The 17,829-nt window shown below is 38.2% G+C and overlaps 1 protein-coding gene across 29 annotated transcripts in view; it reads left to right on the forward strand.

Moving 5' to 3' along the window:
* Nucleotides 1–15,007, forward strand: part of LOC123034309 (sarcolemma associated protein) — a 124,539-nt gene extending 109,532 nt beyond the window's left edge. For 18 of the 29 annotated variants that reach the window (XM_044451568.1, XM_044451569.1, XM_044451590.1 and 15 more), the window contains 3 exons: nucleotides 2,550–2,721; nucleotides 6,425–6,559; nucleotides 13,165–15,007. In XM_044451568.1, the coding sequence (XP_044307503.1) occupies nucleotides 2,550–2,721; nucleotides 6,425–6,559; nucleotides 13,165–13,254 (397 nt within the window). In that variant the 3' untranslated portion in view covers nucleotides 13,255–15,007. Of the gene's footprint in view, nucleotides 1–2,549; nucleotides 2,722–6,424; nucleotides 6,560–12,005; nucleotides 12,096–13,164 lie in introns of all 29 variants that reach the window. The other 11 variants (XM_044451573.1, XM_044451574.1, XM_044451592.1 and 8 more) reach the window with 1 other exon arrangement.
* The last annotated feature ends 2,822 nt before the right edge of the window (nucleotides 15,008–17,829 follow it).

Here is a 17,829-nt window from a genome sequence, read left to right on the forward strand (position 1 = left end):
TATAACCCCAGTCCTCCGTCAGCTCCATTGGCTCCCCATTGAAGTCCGGGCCCAATTCAAGGTGCTGGTTATCACCTACAAAGTCCTGAACGGCTTAGGTCCTGGTTACCTAAAGGAGCGCCTGCGTCCATATATGCCCTCCCGCCCGTTGAGATCGGCGGCAGAGGCCCTTCTCCGGGAACCTTCCGTGAAGGATATTAGGAGGGTGAGTACTCGGAGAAGGGCTTTCTCTGCGGTGGCGCCCCATCTATGGAATGTGCTCCCCAGAGAGGTCCGCCTGGTGCCGTCGTTATTTGCTTTTCAGCGCCAGGCCAAGACCTTTTTATTTAAACGCTATTTTAATTGTTAAGGTTTATTTATTGATTTTAAACTGACCAGGCTGTTTCCACTATTTTATGTATCTTATGTATTTTTGTATTTATAGGCGGGATTTTAATGATTGTAAGCCGCCCCGAGGCTTATGCAAAGGGGGCGGCATATAAGCTGTCTAAACAAACAAACAAACAAACAGATTTAATATAAATGCATTGCATGCATCTAGAACACTGGCTGTCTTTTACCTGGACTTCACAGGACTTGCTCAGTTTTAAAAGGCTTTGCATCAATAGTTGCTCTGATATTTAAGAGTTTGATTCTTCAGCTCTGAATAATGCTCATATTTCCATGAATAGTGGAGGGAAAATGAACAATCTCTAGAACAATCTCTGAAATAATAGAAAGCTTTTAATAGAAACAGTGATCTTGCATGTTGCGCTCTCACTACTGTAGACTCCATGAGTCATGTGTTTTTGCTTTTTGCTTCCCTCCCCTTTTCAAGGTTTTGGGAATGACTAGATATGATAGTTGCTCATAGGCAGCAGCTGGGTAGGGTAGAGATAAAGTGGGGGCCTAATATCACCTTAATTTTTAAAATAACATTTTAAATATATTTGAAAATGCTATTGAAATAACATTTTCAATAGTATGATTTGAAGGTGTATTGTGATCTTGGGTTACCTCCATAAAAATAAAGTTTCCATGCTGCCAAAATACTTTTTAAGAATTAAAATACATTTTGAGGCTCTTCAGTATAAATATCATTTGTATGACTTTTTTCATATTTTTGTACTGCATGACTTAAATATCATTGCATATTAACCAATAATATTTGCTTAATAAGTTAGAATTCAGAGATTTGTCTGCTATGTGGCCATTGGGATTTGGAATCACATTCTGCTCTGCTGAATTGGAAGTAGAATGGAATGGCATCTATTTCAAGAAAAAAGTCAAAGTCCTGTTAAACATGGGGTCAAAAGAAGTCCTGTTGCATTGTACAGACCTCACATATTTAACAATGACTTAACATCCTTTTATTTAATACTGGAAATACAGACTCAATTGTGATATTATATTAGTTTAATTCAGAGTGATCTAAAATCTAATTATAACACACGGGATCTGGAGCAAAATGTTGTAGCGTATAACCTTCTAATAGAAAGGTTCAGGATTTCAGTCAGCCATTCCTTCCAAGGTGGGCATTCCACTGATCCCACCCCAGTTTTCTGTTTTCCTCTCTAAACTACCATTAACATTCTGTAACTATAATACATGGCCATTCTTCACTGGACTGTTTTTGCTTTTGGTTGCAAGATCTTTTTTTAAAATGTTGTTTGCTTTATAACCTTTCAGTTTCCCCAAGCATGCTAATGCCTCCCTTTTATTTCTCAGTGGCCATATTTTCTTTACAACCCTATTGGCACTCACTCAACTATTAGGAGGAATTATTATTTATGTATTGTCACAAAGTCTATCAAATTATAGGAGTCTGGGGGGAAATGGGCTATGTGGATAAATTTAGCCAGGCTGGTGCCAGCTCCAGCTTCCCTTCCAGGCTCCTAGCTGGCTTGTTCTACATTAATGATCACCGGTGCTTGAACATAATGCCAGACTATGGTTCAGCATAAGGAACCTCAGGTTTATATGCTCCCCCTTCCCTTTGTTCTGATGCAGCTGCAAGGAGATGATGGAAAGCTTCCACTTACACTAAACTATGGCTAATTTCAAATGTATCATTCAAATCTTAATAGTTAATTTTAACTATGGTTAGTTTGATTTGAAGTTGACTAGCTTTGGCTAATCAAAATTTAGTTTAGCCACAATATGACTGTGTTTGGATCAAAAGGTTATGGTCTTCTGCTTGTGTCTGCACTGGAAGTCTGAAGTTTACTCTAGCTTAGGTCTTAAATACTAAATTATGGGTTAAAGTTATGTTCAATCCAAACCTCTGTTTACAATTTTAAGTTCTATTTTTTGGTGTTAAATAATTTAAAAAGCTCTCTTCATAGTTCTAAAATCAAAGCATAATCCTTTGCTATTTGTTATTTTCTTTGTGCACTGTATAGCAGTATATCTGTACTCTCTTCAGTCATGGGGATATTGCAGACTCCCAGTATTCAGACTTATGTATAGAATTTACATGATTGTGAGGAAGGGAAGTTGATACCCGATTGGTTACAAGCATTTGTTTCTAAACAAGGATTCCTTGGGGTTCTACTTTTTTCCCTTTGCAGCTCTCAGCAACAGAGTTTGGCACTTACCAGTGACTTGAGTGTTCTTGAACTGACCCGAAAGGAGCTTGAAAATAAAATGGGTTCATTGAAAGAAGAACATCAGCGAGATGCAGCAAGTCTAAAAACGCTTCTTAATGAGGCTGAAAACCAAGCCAAGGATGCTCAAAATGAGGTAGATATTAAATTTTCACTTATATGGATGTTTGTATGCTTTGAAAATCTCTAAACTCTGGCCATCCAGTTGGCACTTTATTTTTCATCTTGCCAACCCAACAGCAGTTCTCATGTTGACTGTGTTAGGATGTAATACTAAACCACAATTTAACTCTATAGGACTGAGCCTGAGCCATTTCCTTCTTTTCTTCCATGGTCATGAGGAGAAGACTGGAAATATTTTCAGATAGTAACAGTTAATCAAGCAGTAACTGTAGTTAATGATTTAGAACTGAGGTGGGCAGCTTTTTCAGTTTTTAACTCCTGGTAATGTTGATTACAGATGCAAATTTTCCCTTTTGGGGGAAGCAGCAAATCCTAGGGAAGAACCTAGAGGACAGATGGGAATCCCTTGAGGGGATCCAACTATGGTTTTGAAGTTTGCTTAACTAAACTAGTTAAGACCAAGCACAGTTTCACCCAGCTTTAATAATAAGTAACAACAGTTACTTGAGAGCAAAGCAGAAGTTTCTGATTTCTTCACAGCCATGTTAGAGAAGAAATGGCTGGGAGAAACATGCAAGCTCTGGATGTAATGTTCAATCATAGTTTAGTGTTGTGTGCAAGCAAGGCCGTTATGAGGAAGGTTGCTTTGGAACTAAGCAGAATTTGAAAATTGGTGGTGCAAGAGCAGCCGTTAAAGAAGGTGAGGATGAGGGAATCAAAAACCTGACAAAGTTTATCTGAAATTATATGCGTTAGGCCTAAAATTGAAGTGAGATGGCACATTTTTACACTTGTTGGTAAACTAAGCCTTGTTTGTTAATGCTTTTTCAGTGTAGGACTTCTCTGATTATGAACTTGCTATTTCTTTGTCCCTTTGCTTCCTGCCTGTGTTGTTTAGAGCAGTATAGTGCTCAGACTCAGGCCCAGTTGCCACATTCAGTACGTGAGACAATGTTTTAATTGTCAGTTTTGTATGAGGAATTTTACTTCAGAATGAGTTCCTGAATTGTGGTGCTTGGCTTTTATAACATTAGGTTGAAGGCTTGTGAACAGTCTGAAACAAACTGTTGTCACATGTAGCAACATTCCTAAGAAACATTCCCCATGAGAAAATAAGCTAAATCATCTTACCATAACTTTGCCACATCTGAACCTGGGCATCATGCTCTTACTAGAATTTTTGAAAACACATTGAGGAAATAGATTAATTGAATTCCTTTCCCCTCTGCACCAAAGACGGAGCTTAGGTGTATTGGTTGCTGAGGAATGCTTTGATCTTAAAGCAACAGCTGTTTTTATAGACAGATTAAATGTGCAATTTGGCATTAGAGCTTGATTTAAAGTATATAACAAAATATTTTGCCTTCCAGAAGTGTCTCATGCACAAACCATGTAGGTGAATAACCTTCACTGGATGTTTCATTCATATATTTATGTAATAATACAGAGAAACATGGGCTAGCAATTTCCATTACATGTTTCAGTTCCTTCTTGTGTTACCATTTCAGTTGCCACCTGGAATTCATTTCTATATTTGTTTGTACTGATGACATTAATTGTTTCAACATGTTTCTTTAAAAAATAGATTAATACAAAGGTGTTATTTATTTAGTTCAAGTGGAAGTGATAAATGCTTAAGAGAGAAGTAATTGATTTCTGAAGGGATTCAGAAACCTTTGGTTTGTTTCCATGGATGACTACATAGTGGCTTCAGCAGTGCAATGATATATGGTTGATTTCTGACACTTGTATTAAGGTTTCTGTAAAATGGGAATATAGAATGCATTGCTGAAATATGTGTGTGTCCCATAAAAATAAGAATTGCTTTTTCTGGTATGAGGTTTTTGTTGACAATAGAAATTAGAGCAGTCTCCATAATATTTTCCATTTTTTATGTTCTTTGGTTGCATTTTGCTGTTGAAGTTAACTAACATGTTTTAGTTCTCTAACTGAGAAGTTAAAAATGAATTTAGTAGTATAAAAAAGATTTTTAAAAAATATATTGGAACATATCATCCCAGTACAAAAGCACCGATTCCTATCTATGATGCTCCTTCCTTGATTCTGTTCCTGCTTGGTCTTGTTTGATTACATTTATGGTCCATAAAGGAAGTTGGTTATACATAATTTGCTGGTACATCAGCCTTCTCTTTATTTTTCAAAAGTTTTGAAAATACCAAATATTAAACATTTAGGGCAGTATGCAACTATGTCATTCTGCGAATGCAAGAATGATTCTGACCTATGTGGAAGAGGAAAGTCCACCTAAGTTTGCTACTGCACAAACATGGTTGTGCAACTGGTTGTATGTTGTGCTTGTACAATCTGCTGTGCAAATGTTTTCATATTATGCTTGTGCAATATGTTGAGTATGTGTGACCCTTGTACAAGTGGTTGCGTGTTAAACCTGTGCTAGTAGAAACATTCTGTTAATGCTGTTTGTAGAACAACATCACTGGGTATGTACTCTCATTTGCAAAATAACACCAGGTAGTTTACAAAATTTTTGATGTATGAAACAAGATTAAGGGTTAGGACAGGCTTGGAAAGGCCTTTCAGTACATTACATTCCCACAAGTCATATGCGTTGAAGCAGAGCTTGGGCTGGTTATCTGCTGATCTGCACAGAAGAAGAACCCAGTGCTGCAGTGGGTAATAATTTAAGATACTAGTTTTATGAACGCCTCTCCCACCCTCCTATGCTTCTTTTTTGAGCAATTACTCTGGACAAAAATCTTCTGGTGGTTTTCCTGTAAAGAAGAATGTTATTCTTAGTTTTTGTAATATGCTGGCATGTAAACCTTTTCAAATAGGCTGATAAGAATGTATTCAACAGAAGAAGGTACATTTTCTGATTTCCAGATCAGAAATTATATTTCCAGATAAACTTCCAGATCCAGATAACATACTGTAGTTTTGTATTTTCATCAGAAAAGCCTTGTGGGGAGTTAGACTTACTTTAAATACTAACTTCTCTTCAGGAAATTTGAATAGTATTTCACATCTTGAACGTATGCTCTTAGTAGTTGAAGAAAATTCTCATTAAAATATTTTAAATCTTTATATTCAATTTATATTATTGAATCATACCTACGTCTGAATCACTGGTAAGATATAATAACTTTGAGATGCAGTTTTTTAGAAAGAATTTTAACACATCTAGTGAAAAGTAGAACTAAATATTGATGCCATATATAAAAACAAGACATTTTAATGAGCAATTTTATTCAAAAAATGAAGTTGGAAATACATATGACAAAGCTGCGGCTGTTAAAACCTGCAACCCTGCTTTTCCTATTCCCATTCCTCCCCAGTAATGTGTGGTAACACAAAACAACATAACTGTATTTCTCCACCATGCCTGGGGAGATGAACAGGAGACACCAGGTCTAGTTTTGGCGAAAGAGATGTTTTTATTATCTTTTGACACTTTTCCTTCACCTTGGTTTAACAGCACCAAGAAAAGATAAATAGTATTCAGAGATGAGTGGTAAATGCTATGGCTTTGTGCAGAGCAGCAGACACTTTCATCCACTTGCTTTTATCTTGATTCCTGGTTCTAATATATATTTAAAAAGCAAAAGCCAAATTTTGTCACAAATATCTATATTAAAACACAGCACAATACATTTTAAAACAGAAACTTCCAAAGGCTACTTTAACTACGTATATTTAGTTGAAATGGCTCTGTAGATATGTGTTTTCTTTGCCTTTAGTATGAAAAGACACAGACCATACTCTCAGATCTGAAGTTGAAGTTTGAAATCACTGAGCAGGAAAAGCAATCAATCACAGATGAACTCAAACAGTGTAAAGAAAACTTGAAGCTGCTACAAGAAAAAGGAAACCATGTAAGTCGGTGTAAAGTGTGTGTCCAATTTTGGGTATTTCATTTCCCCTATGAGAGTATATGAGTATTAGCTATAAAGGATCAGGGGTGGGGATCTGTGGTGTGGTGTGGTGTGGTGGTGTGGGGTGGGGGGATGTTTGCAGAGCTGTGTAGGTTACATGTAGTCACTGGCCCCACAAAACTGCCAGGTGGTCCATGCATTCTTGGGTAGGGATTTGGGAAACTTGATTTTTTTTCCTAGAAAAAGCTAGGCATTCATTCTCCCAACAGTCTACAGGAGCAAATATGATGGGGAGGGGGCACTTGCAGGGACAACAAACAATTTGTGTACATTGCAAGGACCAGAGAAAAGTACAGTTTTGAGAAACAAGGATGGCGGAAGGAAGCCTATCCTCATGGGGTTTTTTTCCTGTAGACTCTTGATTTCTTCCTGTTGAACATAACAGAGTCATATAGTTGTAGGTGAACATTGAGCTATTCTGTTCATATTTTAATCCAGGGATGAGAAAAACATCTATTCAGAGTTCCAAAAGGCTTCTGATGATGTTGCTTACAAAAGAATCCTAAGCAGTTATAGGATAAGAGGAAAGTTTCTCTTATGAATTGGTAACCAGTTAAACACATACAAAGCAGAGACTAGAAATAAATGGTCAGTTCTTGGAATGCAGGGACTGAAATACTGGGATCCTCAGGGTTAGTATTGGGACTACTAATTTTTAAGTCGTTTATAAATGATTTGGAGTGAGCAGAGAGTAGTAGGGAAAGCAGTAAGGGAGACAAATTCACTGATGATACCAAATTATTTTGGGTGGCTTAAAAAAATGGGATTGCAAGGATCTCCAAGAGACTGACTTCAAACTGGCAGCAGTGTGTCAGTGTAAAGAAGTGTAAAGTGGTACATATTGGGGAAAATTAATGATGTTTGAGCTTGCAGAAACTGAAGCCAAAGAGATTTGGCTTGCTGTGGATAAGTTGATAAAAAATGGCAAGCTGCTGTGAAAAGCAAATTCCATGTTGGGGATTGTTAGGACAAGAATTAAAAATAAACCTGTCAGTATCATAATGGCATTATACAACTGTATGCTATAACCATGCTTAGAATACTGTATGCAGTTTGGGTTGGTATATCTCAAAATAGAAGTAGAGCTGGAAAAAGAGCAGAAAGGGGGAACCAAAATGATTAAAGGGCTGGAGTAATTCCCCTAGGAAGAAGGCTTATAACATTTGTGGTGCTTTAGCTTAGGAGGGGAAAGGGTGAGTATATAAAATTAAGGATGGTGTGGAGAAAGAAGGTCTCTCATAATACCAGAGCCAGAGATCACTTGGTAAATCTAACTGGGTGGGGTTCAGGACAGATAAAGGAAAGTACTTCAGCACACAGTGCATATTTAAAACATGGAATTTGGTACCAGAACATATAGGGTGGGTTTGCATAATATGCTAAGCCATCCTCTGAATAAGCTACACACTGTGAGTTGTTCACAGAACAACCCACAGTATGCCCAACAAATGACTGGGTTTACCATGGCTTGTTCTGCTGTGTCTTTCCCCTCTGTTCTCTTAACGGTGTCCTCCACAGCAGACTCTGCCTTGCTTCAGCCTGTCGACCCTGGTCCTACCCCCTTTTATTTGCCACTTAAAAAAACAAATTAGAACCTCAAAAATAGACAATTGGAGTTGTATTTTTATATTATGCTTTGCCCCAGAAAATGGTGTACGCGCATTTATAATAGTTTAAATAGTTTTGGTCACAAGTGCACTCTTAAGGCTGTTTGATATGAGTAGTCTTGTCTGGTCACTTCCTTACTTGTTTCAGCTGTTGATGCCAATGGTGCAGAGCAGAGATACATGGAAATTGACCAGGAAAGACTACACATAGTCTAACAGCCAGGGAAGAATTGCTGAGCTGCAGTAACTGCAGCAGTAAATGCTCCCAAAAGGCACTAAAAAAGGTGGGCTGAGCCTTGGTACTTTTCAGCTGATGGCTAGGCTCTTGGGCCCTAGCAACCGTGTACAAAGTAAAACAATAATAAGTAATAAGAATAACTTTAAAAATTAAACTCACTTTCACACAATTTCCTGGGACTGATTTTTTTAAGTGGCAAATTGTAGCAGCAAGGACAAAAACATGAAGAGCGGGAGGAGTTTTCCCCATTCTTACCCAGCACTTCACTAGCTGACTGCAACCTTCAGTGAAATTGCTCTCTTAAGCTCAAATGGCATAATCTATGAGTGATGGAAGAATTCTTGTAACAAGCAGCGGGTTGCTAAGGCAGTTTGCTGCTAAAAAATAAGTCACCCTGTGGGAAGTGGTCTGGATTCAGCTAGCATGACAGCCCTCTGTGGCTACTTATCAACAGTGGATTGTCATGTTGTACACACCAGGTCACAATGATGGTCATCAATCTGGACAACTTTAAAAGACAGTCAATAATTGCTATGCTGTCATTAAGGTGATCAGTGGGTAGCATGTATCTCAGTACCAGTTGGTGCAGAACATGAGCAGTGTTTGCTGTTGAACCCATGACTCACTTGTGGACTTCTCATAGGCAACTGGTTTGCCACTTCTCTGAACTAACTAGGCCTTTGGTCTCTTTGGTGTAGAACATCTTTTATGTTCCTTATTTTCTGGTAACCATGGCAAAAAACATGGAAAGGATTTAATCATTTCTTTCTGCAGGCTCTGCTTTAGCAAATATCTTCTGGGGTGACAGCTCCTGCCTCTTGGAAGAATGAATTGAGTGTCATTTGAATTTCTTTGCTTACGTTGAGGGGGAAGAGAGTTCCCTTGTAGCATGCTAGGATCCTTCTCCTCTCTAGGATCCATTGCACTAGGTTCTTCTCATTAACTAGAATTATTTTTATTTTTTTTTTCTAATTTAAAGTTACCAAGCACGATTTAGTTAGCAATATGATTTGGTTTCACCTACAGAATCCTCATGGATTTTGCTTTCAGTCCTAAAAATGTAATGCCTATTCCTATCAAACAAGAAGATCAGTTGGGCCCTGTCATAACATACTATTGCTGGGAGACTCTAGAATGTATTGATGGCAGCTCTTAAAAGCTATTTTGGAATAGAAAAACTTCTCCCCAGATTGGTAATATAAAAAGGGGTTGAAATACTACTGCAGTTTTTGCTAGTCTTCTTTTCTAAAGTAAATATGATTAGAAATGGTGGCTGCATAGAGAGTTGTTGATTTAAATATGAGACATATAACAGTTAATTCATTAATTTGAAAAATGCTCAGCAAAAGTAAGATAGACCAGGAGAGATGTATCTCTGAAGTTCTGTTAATTTATGTGAAATAGGTCAGATAGACACAATCTTTGTGTTTTGAATGTTCTCAAAGGTAGTAGCAAAATTTAAGATCACCTTGTTTATGTAACTGCTTTTTAGTAGGTTTAACCATGGGATCCAAATTTGAATTTCTTCTCCCCTAACACCATCATTCTGGGTTTGTATGTCACAGTACACAAGGGATGGAATACCCTTGGGTAGCTAAGTAAGTGAGAAAGCAAACATCCTTACTTGCTTCTGCTCATTCACAGTAACTCATGGTTTGTGTAAGCTGTGAGTTGTTGAGATGTCCAAACCAGCTTAATGAAGTCACTCTCTCTTCTGTTTTAACATCTTTGTGCCTTCCTGCACCCTAATATTCCTGCCAGTCTATTTTAGCCCCCACCCTAATTTGCATGGAGGATATTCTGCTGAGTACTTAGTATTCAGTGGTTGCTGACCATGATCAGTTGCCATTGGGCTGTTTTAGGTCTCCCCTCCCGCTACTTCTTACTTCTCTAAAGATTTATTCTGCAAACCTTGGGATTCCTCAGATTCTGTTGGTATCTCTCTCTTGGGCATGGATGAGGCCTTTGCGTTCTTTAAGCAAACAGACTCAGACAGTGGAATTGGAATAGAATATATGGTATGAACCAGTTGAGTTCTACTCATAAATGACACAAAATCATCATGTATTCCCATTTGCTTGGTGTTTTTGTATAAAAATCTATTTTTGAGAAACACTTCCTGCAGTTTGTCTTGCTTGTAACTTTCATTTCCTTAATTACGGTTCTGATTACTATTCTGGCCTTTTAGCTTTTGCAGTTACCTGAGTTTATCACCCATAGCTTCCATTTACCATGCCTGCTGCTCTGAGGAGAAATGTGAATATGCAAATTACATTAAAGGATTGTTCACATGGATTACTATTACAGAAACAGAATGTTATATCTTTCAGAAGAAAGAATTTCCTTATATAAACTATTGGGCCATAAAGATCTGTTGGGACTAAAGCTGACTGTTAAGACTGAATCCCCATTAAATACTAAGCTGTGTTCTTAAGAGCAGGGACTTGACATTTTAGAGTACCATCTTCTTTTTCATTCAGCTTCTACAGTGGGGCAGGGAGGGAGGGAGTCAGATATTCCCCCTACTCTAACTTTCGACTATGTCATATTCATGCTGTACTGATAAGAGGCAGGGCACAAGGCAAATCCAAGCATCTCTTACATTGGAGAGATCCTGAATACTATGTATTCAAGGATGTTGCATTTTCTTCACTGAGAGAGAAACATCCAATTGTGCTCAGTGAGCATTTACCTTAGCTTGCAGAAAGGATTGGGAAGCTTTGGCATAATCAGAGCTCATGAGGAAGTTGTTGGATCAACAGTAGTGATCAGTTTGGGCAGTTAATTCCTGCTTTGAAATCTGACTGGGTGCTAACAGGGTTTTGAACTCGAGCAGCACACAGCAAATCATGCTCTGGTGTATTTGTGCTTCTACTGAGAAGACAAAAGAAGCCTGCTGTATAAAAATGTACCCTCAAAGTAGGAGACGTCCTCATCTCTTTAAGACTATATATAGGCACAGATGTAAATATGTGATTTCTTCTTTGGAACAGATAGTGTTCACTTCTTTATGTATTTCTTGCTACATGGAGGTGATACCTCATGTAGGAAGGGGTTTGTGTACAGTGGCCCCCATTACGAAAAACAGTCTTGACTACATAGTTTAGATTCCGTTGTGAATGTAAAAGGGAAAATGAAAAGGTATATTAGGAGAAGAAAAAATTAAATGGTTAAATATTAAATAGAAAATCTTTGAATTTCCTTAATATTGGTTAAACTTAGAATTTGTTATACAAATAATCTAGGGAATCTCCCTGATTTGTAGAATGAACCTAAGCCTTGTTTGCCCTAAAATGTTAAATTCAATATAATAAGGACTTCCTTAGAAGAAAAAAATGCTTTATTTTTCAATATCTGTGTTTACTTTGTACAGTGGTGTACTAACATTGTATACCAGACTAGTTGTGTTTTGTTAGATGTCTTCAGTGTTTCAGCTGAAACAAAACTTTATCTTTGAACCTTCCCCCTTTCTAAATCATCGTTACCTAATTGATTTTTTTATAGCACAAAATGATTTTAATATCCCTTCCCTTCCCTTTAGCCTTCCATATTATCACCCGTCCCAGCCGTATTCATCGGCCTAATCCTGGCTTTCCTGTTTTGGTGTTACAGCTCATTGTGGTAGAGAAAGGTACTATAAGCACTGTTCAGTCCGTGTATGTTCGTCCCTATCACCTGTTTGTGCCATTTTTGTAAAGCAATGCATGGTGAAAACCAGGTATTTATTTACCTGACGCAAACCCTTCATTTAATAAGCCATTATGTGTAATATTGGAAAACCAAACTAATCATTGACATCTGTCTGTTTCCTTGTGCTGGTGCTAACAGTGTCCTGTTGTAACCTGTTTCTCACTGTACCTCTTCTAACACACATTTGTCTTATATAAGATGCTGCAGTGTTAGGCCCGGAAGAAAACCTAACTATTTAGACTTAACAAATGAGGAGTTTGCATATTTAAATTTGATCCTTGGTTTCTTTTTTACCCTCAACTAATTCATAATTTTCTCTCTACATTTGAATGCTTTTCATTTTTTTCAGTGTTGTGCTGAAGAAAATGTGAGGGGTGGGGTAGAGGAGACCAATACATAAGGATTAGCATTTCCATCTCTAACCTTGCAGTAGTTTCTAGTATCTTGAAAAATGCATTCTGTAAGATTATGACCCTCTATATGGAATTATGTTCTTCTTGATAGATGGTCAAAATTTAAGTTAAAAGAAGAGATGGAGTATATACATCTAACAATAACAATGATGCATTTTAGATTGCTTTGAAAGCTAGTCAAGGAAAGTCTCATATGGATTGTTAAATGTTAACAGGTAAACTTCAGCTCATGCATTGTTGCAAGGTACTGGAAGGTATCTAAGAAGAATTCATAATTCGGCATAGCATGCATCTATTTTTACTCTGGCACAAGCGGCAAAGCAGATTAAAGCCAAAAGGTTCAATAGGAAGAATTCTTTTAAAGGATGAAATTATATAACTAATAACCTAATGAATTCATGTCCTGGAAACATGTGTCCATTGGCGTTCCTTTACTTAGCTGAACATTATTTAGGTTCTTGATACCCACTCAGAATTTCTCGAATCCAAGCAAAGATGGGAAATATGCTAGGGATTGCCAGGAACTTAAGGGGGTGAATTAATTAGTGTCCACTAAAACAATGAGATGTTGATTCTTTTCTTTTTTTTCCCACACAGAGACAATGGCCTTGGATGCCTGTGATGGCAGCTTTGGTTGCTGTGACAGCCATGGTGCTGTACCCAGGCCTAACCAGAGCTTCTCCATGAGAACTGTTGTTGAATCCATACACCGTCCTCCCTTTAGAAGCTGGCATCACTCATATACAGGGGGAAAACAGATTCATCCTGTTCCTTTTTTTACCTCTTAGTACCACAGAGTTTGGCTTCAGAACAGCAGTAGGGTCATTGCTTTAAACTGTACAAAATGTATCTGTCTATAAAGAGGGAATAAAATTATTACTTTCTATCGTGAGCAATATTGTTGCTTACAATTTCATGTAATTCTTAAGATAGTACGTTGGAGTTCTAAATACTGTTATGGTGGCCTAAAGTAGGCTTCTTGGTACCAAATTATTTATGATGGTTAGGTGTGTGGATATTTTACTTAAGAATCTGATTGCCAGATTGAAAGCAATGCATTTATCTCTGATTTGGACACCCATGCCAAATATCCTTTCAATGCGTAGAAGCCGATGCAGTGTGCTCAGTGCCTTTCAGTTGGACTTTACTTGTACATTAACATACCATTATTATTATTTTTAACTGCTGTGAGTCACTGAGCTATTGGGAACAATTTTCTTTTTTCCAAGTCTTCTGGTGGAAACAAATATTTTTCTTTAGTAAAGGTCCTATTTTGATGACTTGGGAACTAGCGTAATTCGTTGTCAGCCTTAAAGAGCTCTAGAAGAAACTGAATGGAAAGCATCAGTCTAGACTGTTTTTGTGTGCAGGTGTGTGCATGTGTGTGCCTGAGTGAACTAAGGTTTTTCTGGGAGCAAAATCTATCTTGATTTTCGGATGGACATCGTGCAGTGATCCAACTTTTAGTTTGAATGTAATTTATTAAATCTCATGTATATAGACACTATAAAACCCAACGTATTTTCTCACATATCACATTATAGAAAGGATTTTTCCACTCACGTATTATAAAAACCAAGCTGGGGAGGTAATATTTGTATCTTTAATTGTGCTTTCATTTGCATAACTTGATTATGTGAAGTGCATGAGAGCTTCTATTGTTAGGGAACGGGAGAAGAAAAAATCAAAATAAGCAAGCCTTCTGGAAGGTTAGGATAATCTAATTGGTCCTCTATGCAACAACTTAAGCTAGAAGAATGTGCTGTCAATGAATAGAAGCTTTACATCACAACTTTTATGGCCTTAATATTAATCTCTCCAGTAATTGTTGACTTAGGAATTGGGGCAACTGTAATTACAACCTTAATTGAGTACTGGTTTGCACTGCACAACAGCTCTGTTCATTAAGGTCTATAATTATATAAAAATGTAAAGTGAAATGATTCAGCTGATGAAAAATTCTCAGTAAAATTCAGTTGGTTTTGAGGATTTAATGGCAATCAACAGATCTAGTTAAATATTTAAATAGAGTTTTTAGTTTATAATTTGCCTTTGAGGTTTTGGGTCATTTTACTTTAAAGGTTCTGTCTTAAGCTATTTGGGATTTGTTAATGGGAGGATCATTTAGATTTAAGGGAATGTTAGTCTACAGATGTAGAGAATGTCATTTTTGTTCATTTCATGCTTTTCAGTTGCAGAAAGCTGTAACCCACCCACAACACAGACATGCCAGTGGTACTCAGTACCTCTTGTATATAGGTTATTGCAAATATTATTCTGAAAATGCTTAACTTCAGAATTACATTTTTAAAAGTAAATAATTGTTTTAAATCTATTTTGTAAAGATATAAAAACAATAGAATTTCTGGAGTACAGATTGAACTATTTGCACTAACACACGTGATGTGCATGATTTAATAAAATAACTTTACTCTCCCTATGGACGTTCGAGTTGAATCTCATTTGATAAACATGCATTGTACACACAAGGATGATCACATTTTATTACACTGTTTGCATTCTGTCTGGTAACAGTGACATTGTTCAACTCTCATAAACCCCACACTCACCAGGTTCTCATGACATGCCAAAATCCAAGCAGGGATTACATATCCAAAACGGCAACCACACATACCCCACACACCTCAGGTGGGTTGTTGTATCATGCACACAGTAACCCACAGTGGGCTGTTGTGTAGCATTTTCAGGGTGCTGAAGACATTGCCATGGGGAGGAGGGGGCAGGGTATTGGCTTCTGCAAACCCAGTCATGCACATCTTGATCTGCATTCAACCCAGTGCACATTGTACATAGACACTTTGCATCAGCCCTTGATGTGCAAGAAAGGCACAGACATGATAATGACATGAAAATATGAGATGGTGAACTTCAAATGGGGCTCTGGCTTTTGGGGGCAGCCAGACTGTATTCTTCATAAGATGTTTTTCCAAAAAATAACAGAAATGAATAAACCCACAGATGAGAACCATTCATGCAACCCTCTTAATGATCCACTGTTCAATAAACCAATCCTTTCCTAAATATCAGTGTGTTTCTTTCCAGTTACCCATTTGGCATGTCATTACAATGCACATCTCTGTGACTAAATGTGATATCATCTGAGAGGAACTTTTCGGAGGGCTCACTATGTTACTCTTTTGCAAACCAGAATAAGTATCTTGTGGAAAGATTACCAAATGTATCAGAGCATAAGCAATGTGAGAAGGTAGTCTGTTTCCTTCATTGTTGAAAAGTGAGAGATGAACCGGAGGACAGAAAAGCAAAGCATAGGGGAGAGTTACATGGGCACCAGGATCTTGGTAGAAGATAGTCACCCTGCAGTTGTGCAGATGCTTTTGCTCAAACATTTCTTGTTCATCTGCACACTCAGCTAGCTTTGTTCACAGATGGACAAATGGCTATGTTCATTATGGGATTTTTTTTTAGTTCATTGTGTAACTGCAGATTCTGATGTAATTTCTGCACAAAATACTGCAGGCACATTCCTATCAATTGTGCCCTCGCCTCACAGAAACACCCAAACTTGGAAGGCTTCCGAGTGTCCTATACCCTGCCAGACTGAAAAGGGGAATGATGGGAGGAGTGGTGGAGGACAAGACCTACTTGTCTTCCAGTTTCCTCCTTTTTTGCAGGAAGGGTTTTTCAATCCATTTAATCAGTGGGTTTTGATAGGGGAGAGAAGAAGGTTGCAAGAGGCTCAGATGTATGCTGGCTTCTCCATTTTCCTCCTCACTTTTCCTGAGACTCCAGGGCCATTTTTCTGACCTAGGAGAGGTGGTTCTCTCTGCCGGCTGAGGGGTCTGGGGTCAGAGCTCTGATTCCTGCTTTGAAAGTTGGAGCACTGTCCTTGACCTTGGAGGGGTTTGATAAGCCATTCTGTGCTTCCTGGGATTCTCTCCCATGGACCATATGGTTACTTTTTCATGTGGGGGGAGGAGGGGCCAGGATGCTGGTGATTATATGATGGCTTCCAGAGTGACTTTTCAAGTCAAAGAGTGACTTTCCTCTGCACTTTGCCTTCGTTGGCCGTTCTCTTCGAAGTATAATGCTATTTTCATTCTTCCGTCTTCTTTCTGTTTTGACATTCTTTGTCAAAAAGCTTGTTAATTCTTTGGAAATTTGAATCTTGGAAGCAGAATAAATTATTACAAGTATGCAAATTGATTTTCTATCTAGCTCCTTGGTATCTTAATGGTTTGTACAAACAATATTTGTATATGTCAACCTGGTAAACCAAAGTCTTTTTCCCCTCATAACACTTACCAAGTTACCAACTTCAGTTTCAGTATTAGTCTAGACCCTTTTTAGTATGTCAGTTTTATTTATTTATTTTTATATCCCCCCCCCCCCCCCGCCCCATAGCCAAGGCTTTCTGGGTGGTTAATAAAAGTTAAGAAAATTTTAAAATACAAGCACACAAAATAAAACTTACCTAAAGCAAGAACAAAACCACAATAGCAATTGCAGTTGAATCAACATAGAAGCATAGCAGTGATACAGAATAAAAGGCAATATTAATAGAATATAAAGTAGGCACCAACTGCACCTCTTCAAGGAGTTAATTCCACAACCAGGGTGCCACAACCAGAAAGGCCCTCCTAGTGTCTGCCTTCCTGTCCTGGAGAAGGACTTGTGAATGATGATCTCAGGGTCTGGGTAGGTACATATGGGACAAAGTGATCCTTCAGATAACCTGGCCCCAAGCTGTTTAGGGCTTCTAATGTTAGTACTAGCACTTTGAATTGGGCCTGGCCTTCAGATGGCAATCATTGCAGCTGGAAGAAAACTGGGATAATATGTTCTCATGAGCCAGTCTCCCTTAATAGTCTTGCTGCCCTGTTTTGGATCAGTTGAAGTTTCCAGGCCATTTTCAAAGGCAGCCCTATGTACAGTGCATTGCAGTATCTAAACAAGAGGTTACCAGAGCATGGACAACTGCAGCTAGGTTCTCTCTGTCCAAGTAGAGTTGGTATATCAGCTTAAGCTGATAAAAGGTGCTGCATGCCACCAAGTTTACTTGTGCCTCAAGTGACAACTCTGGGTCCAGAAGCACACCCAACCCACAAAGCTTGTCCTTATGGGGAGGGCAACCCCATCCAGCATAGGTTGAACATCACCCAAGTGGACAAATGAGCCCTTCACTAACAACACCTCCATCTTGCATCAGCTGAGTCTCAGTTTATTGGCCTTCATTCAGTACATTGCCATGCACAGACACTGATTCGGAGTGACCACTGCCTC

Source organism: Varanus komodoensis, unplaced genomic scaffold (genome assembly GCF_004798865.1).
Source record: "Varanus komodoensis strain SLA01 unplaced genomic scaffold, ASM479886v1 scaffold6_2, whole genome shotgun sequence".
NCBI lineage: Eukaryota > Metazoa > Chordata > Lepidosauria > Squamata > Varanidae > Varanus > Varanus komodoensis.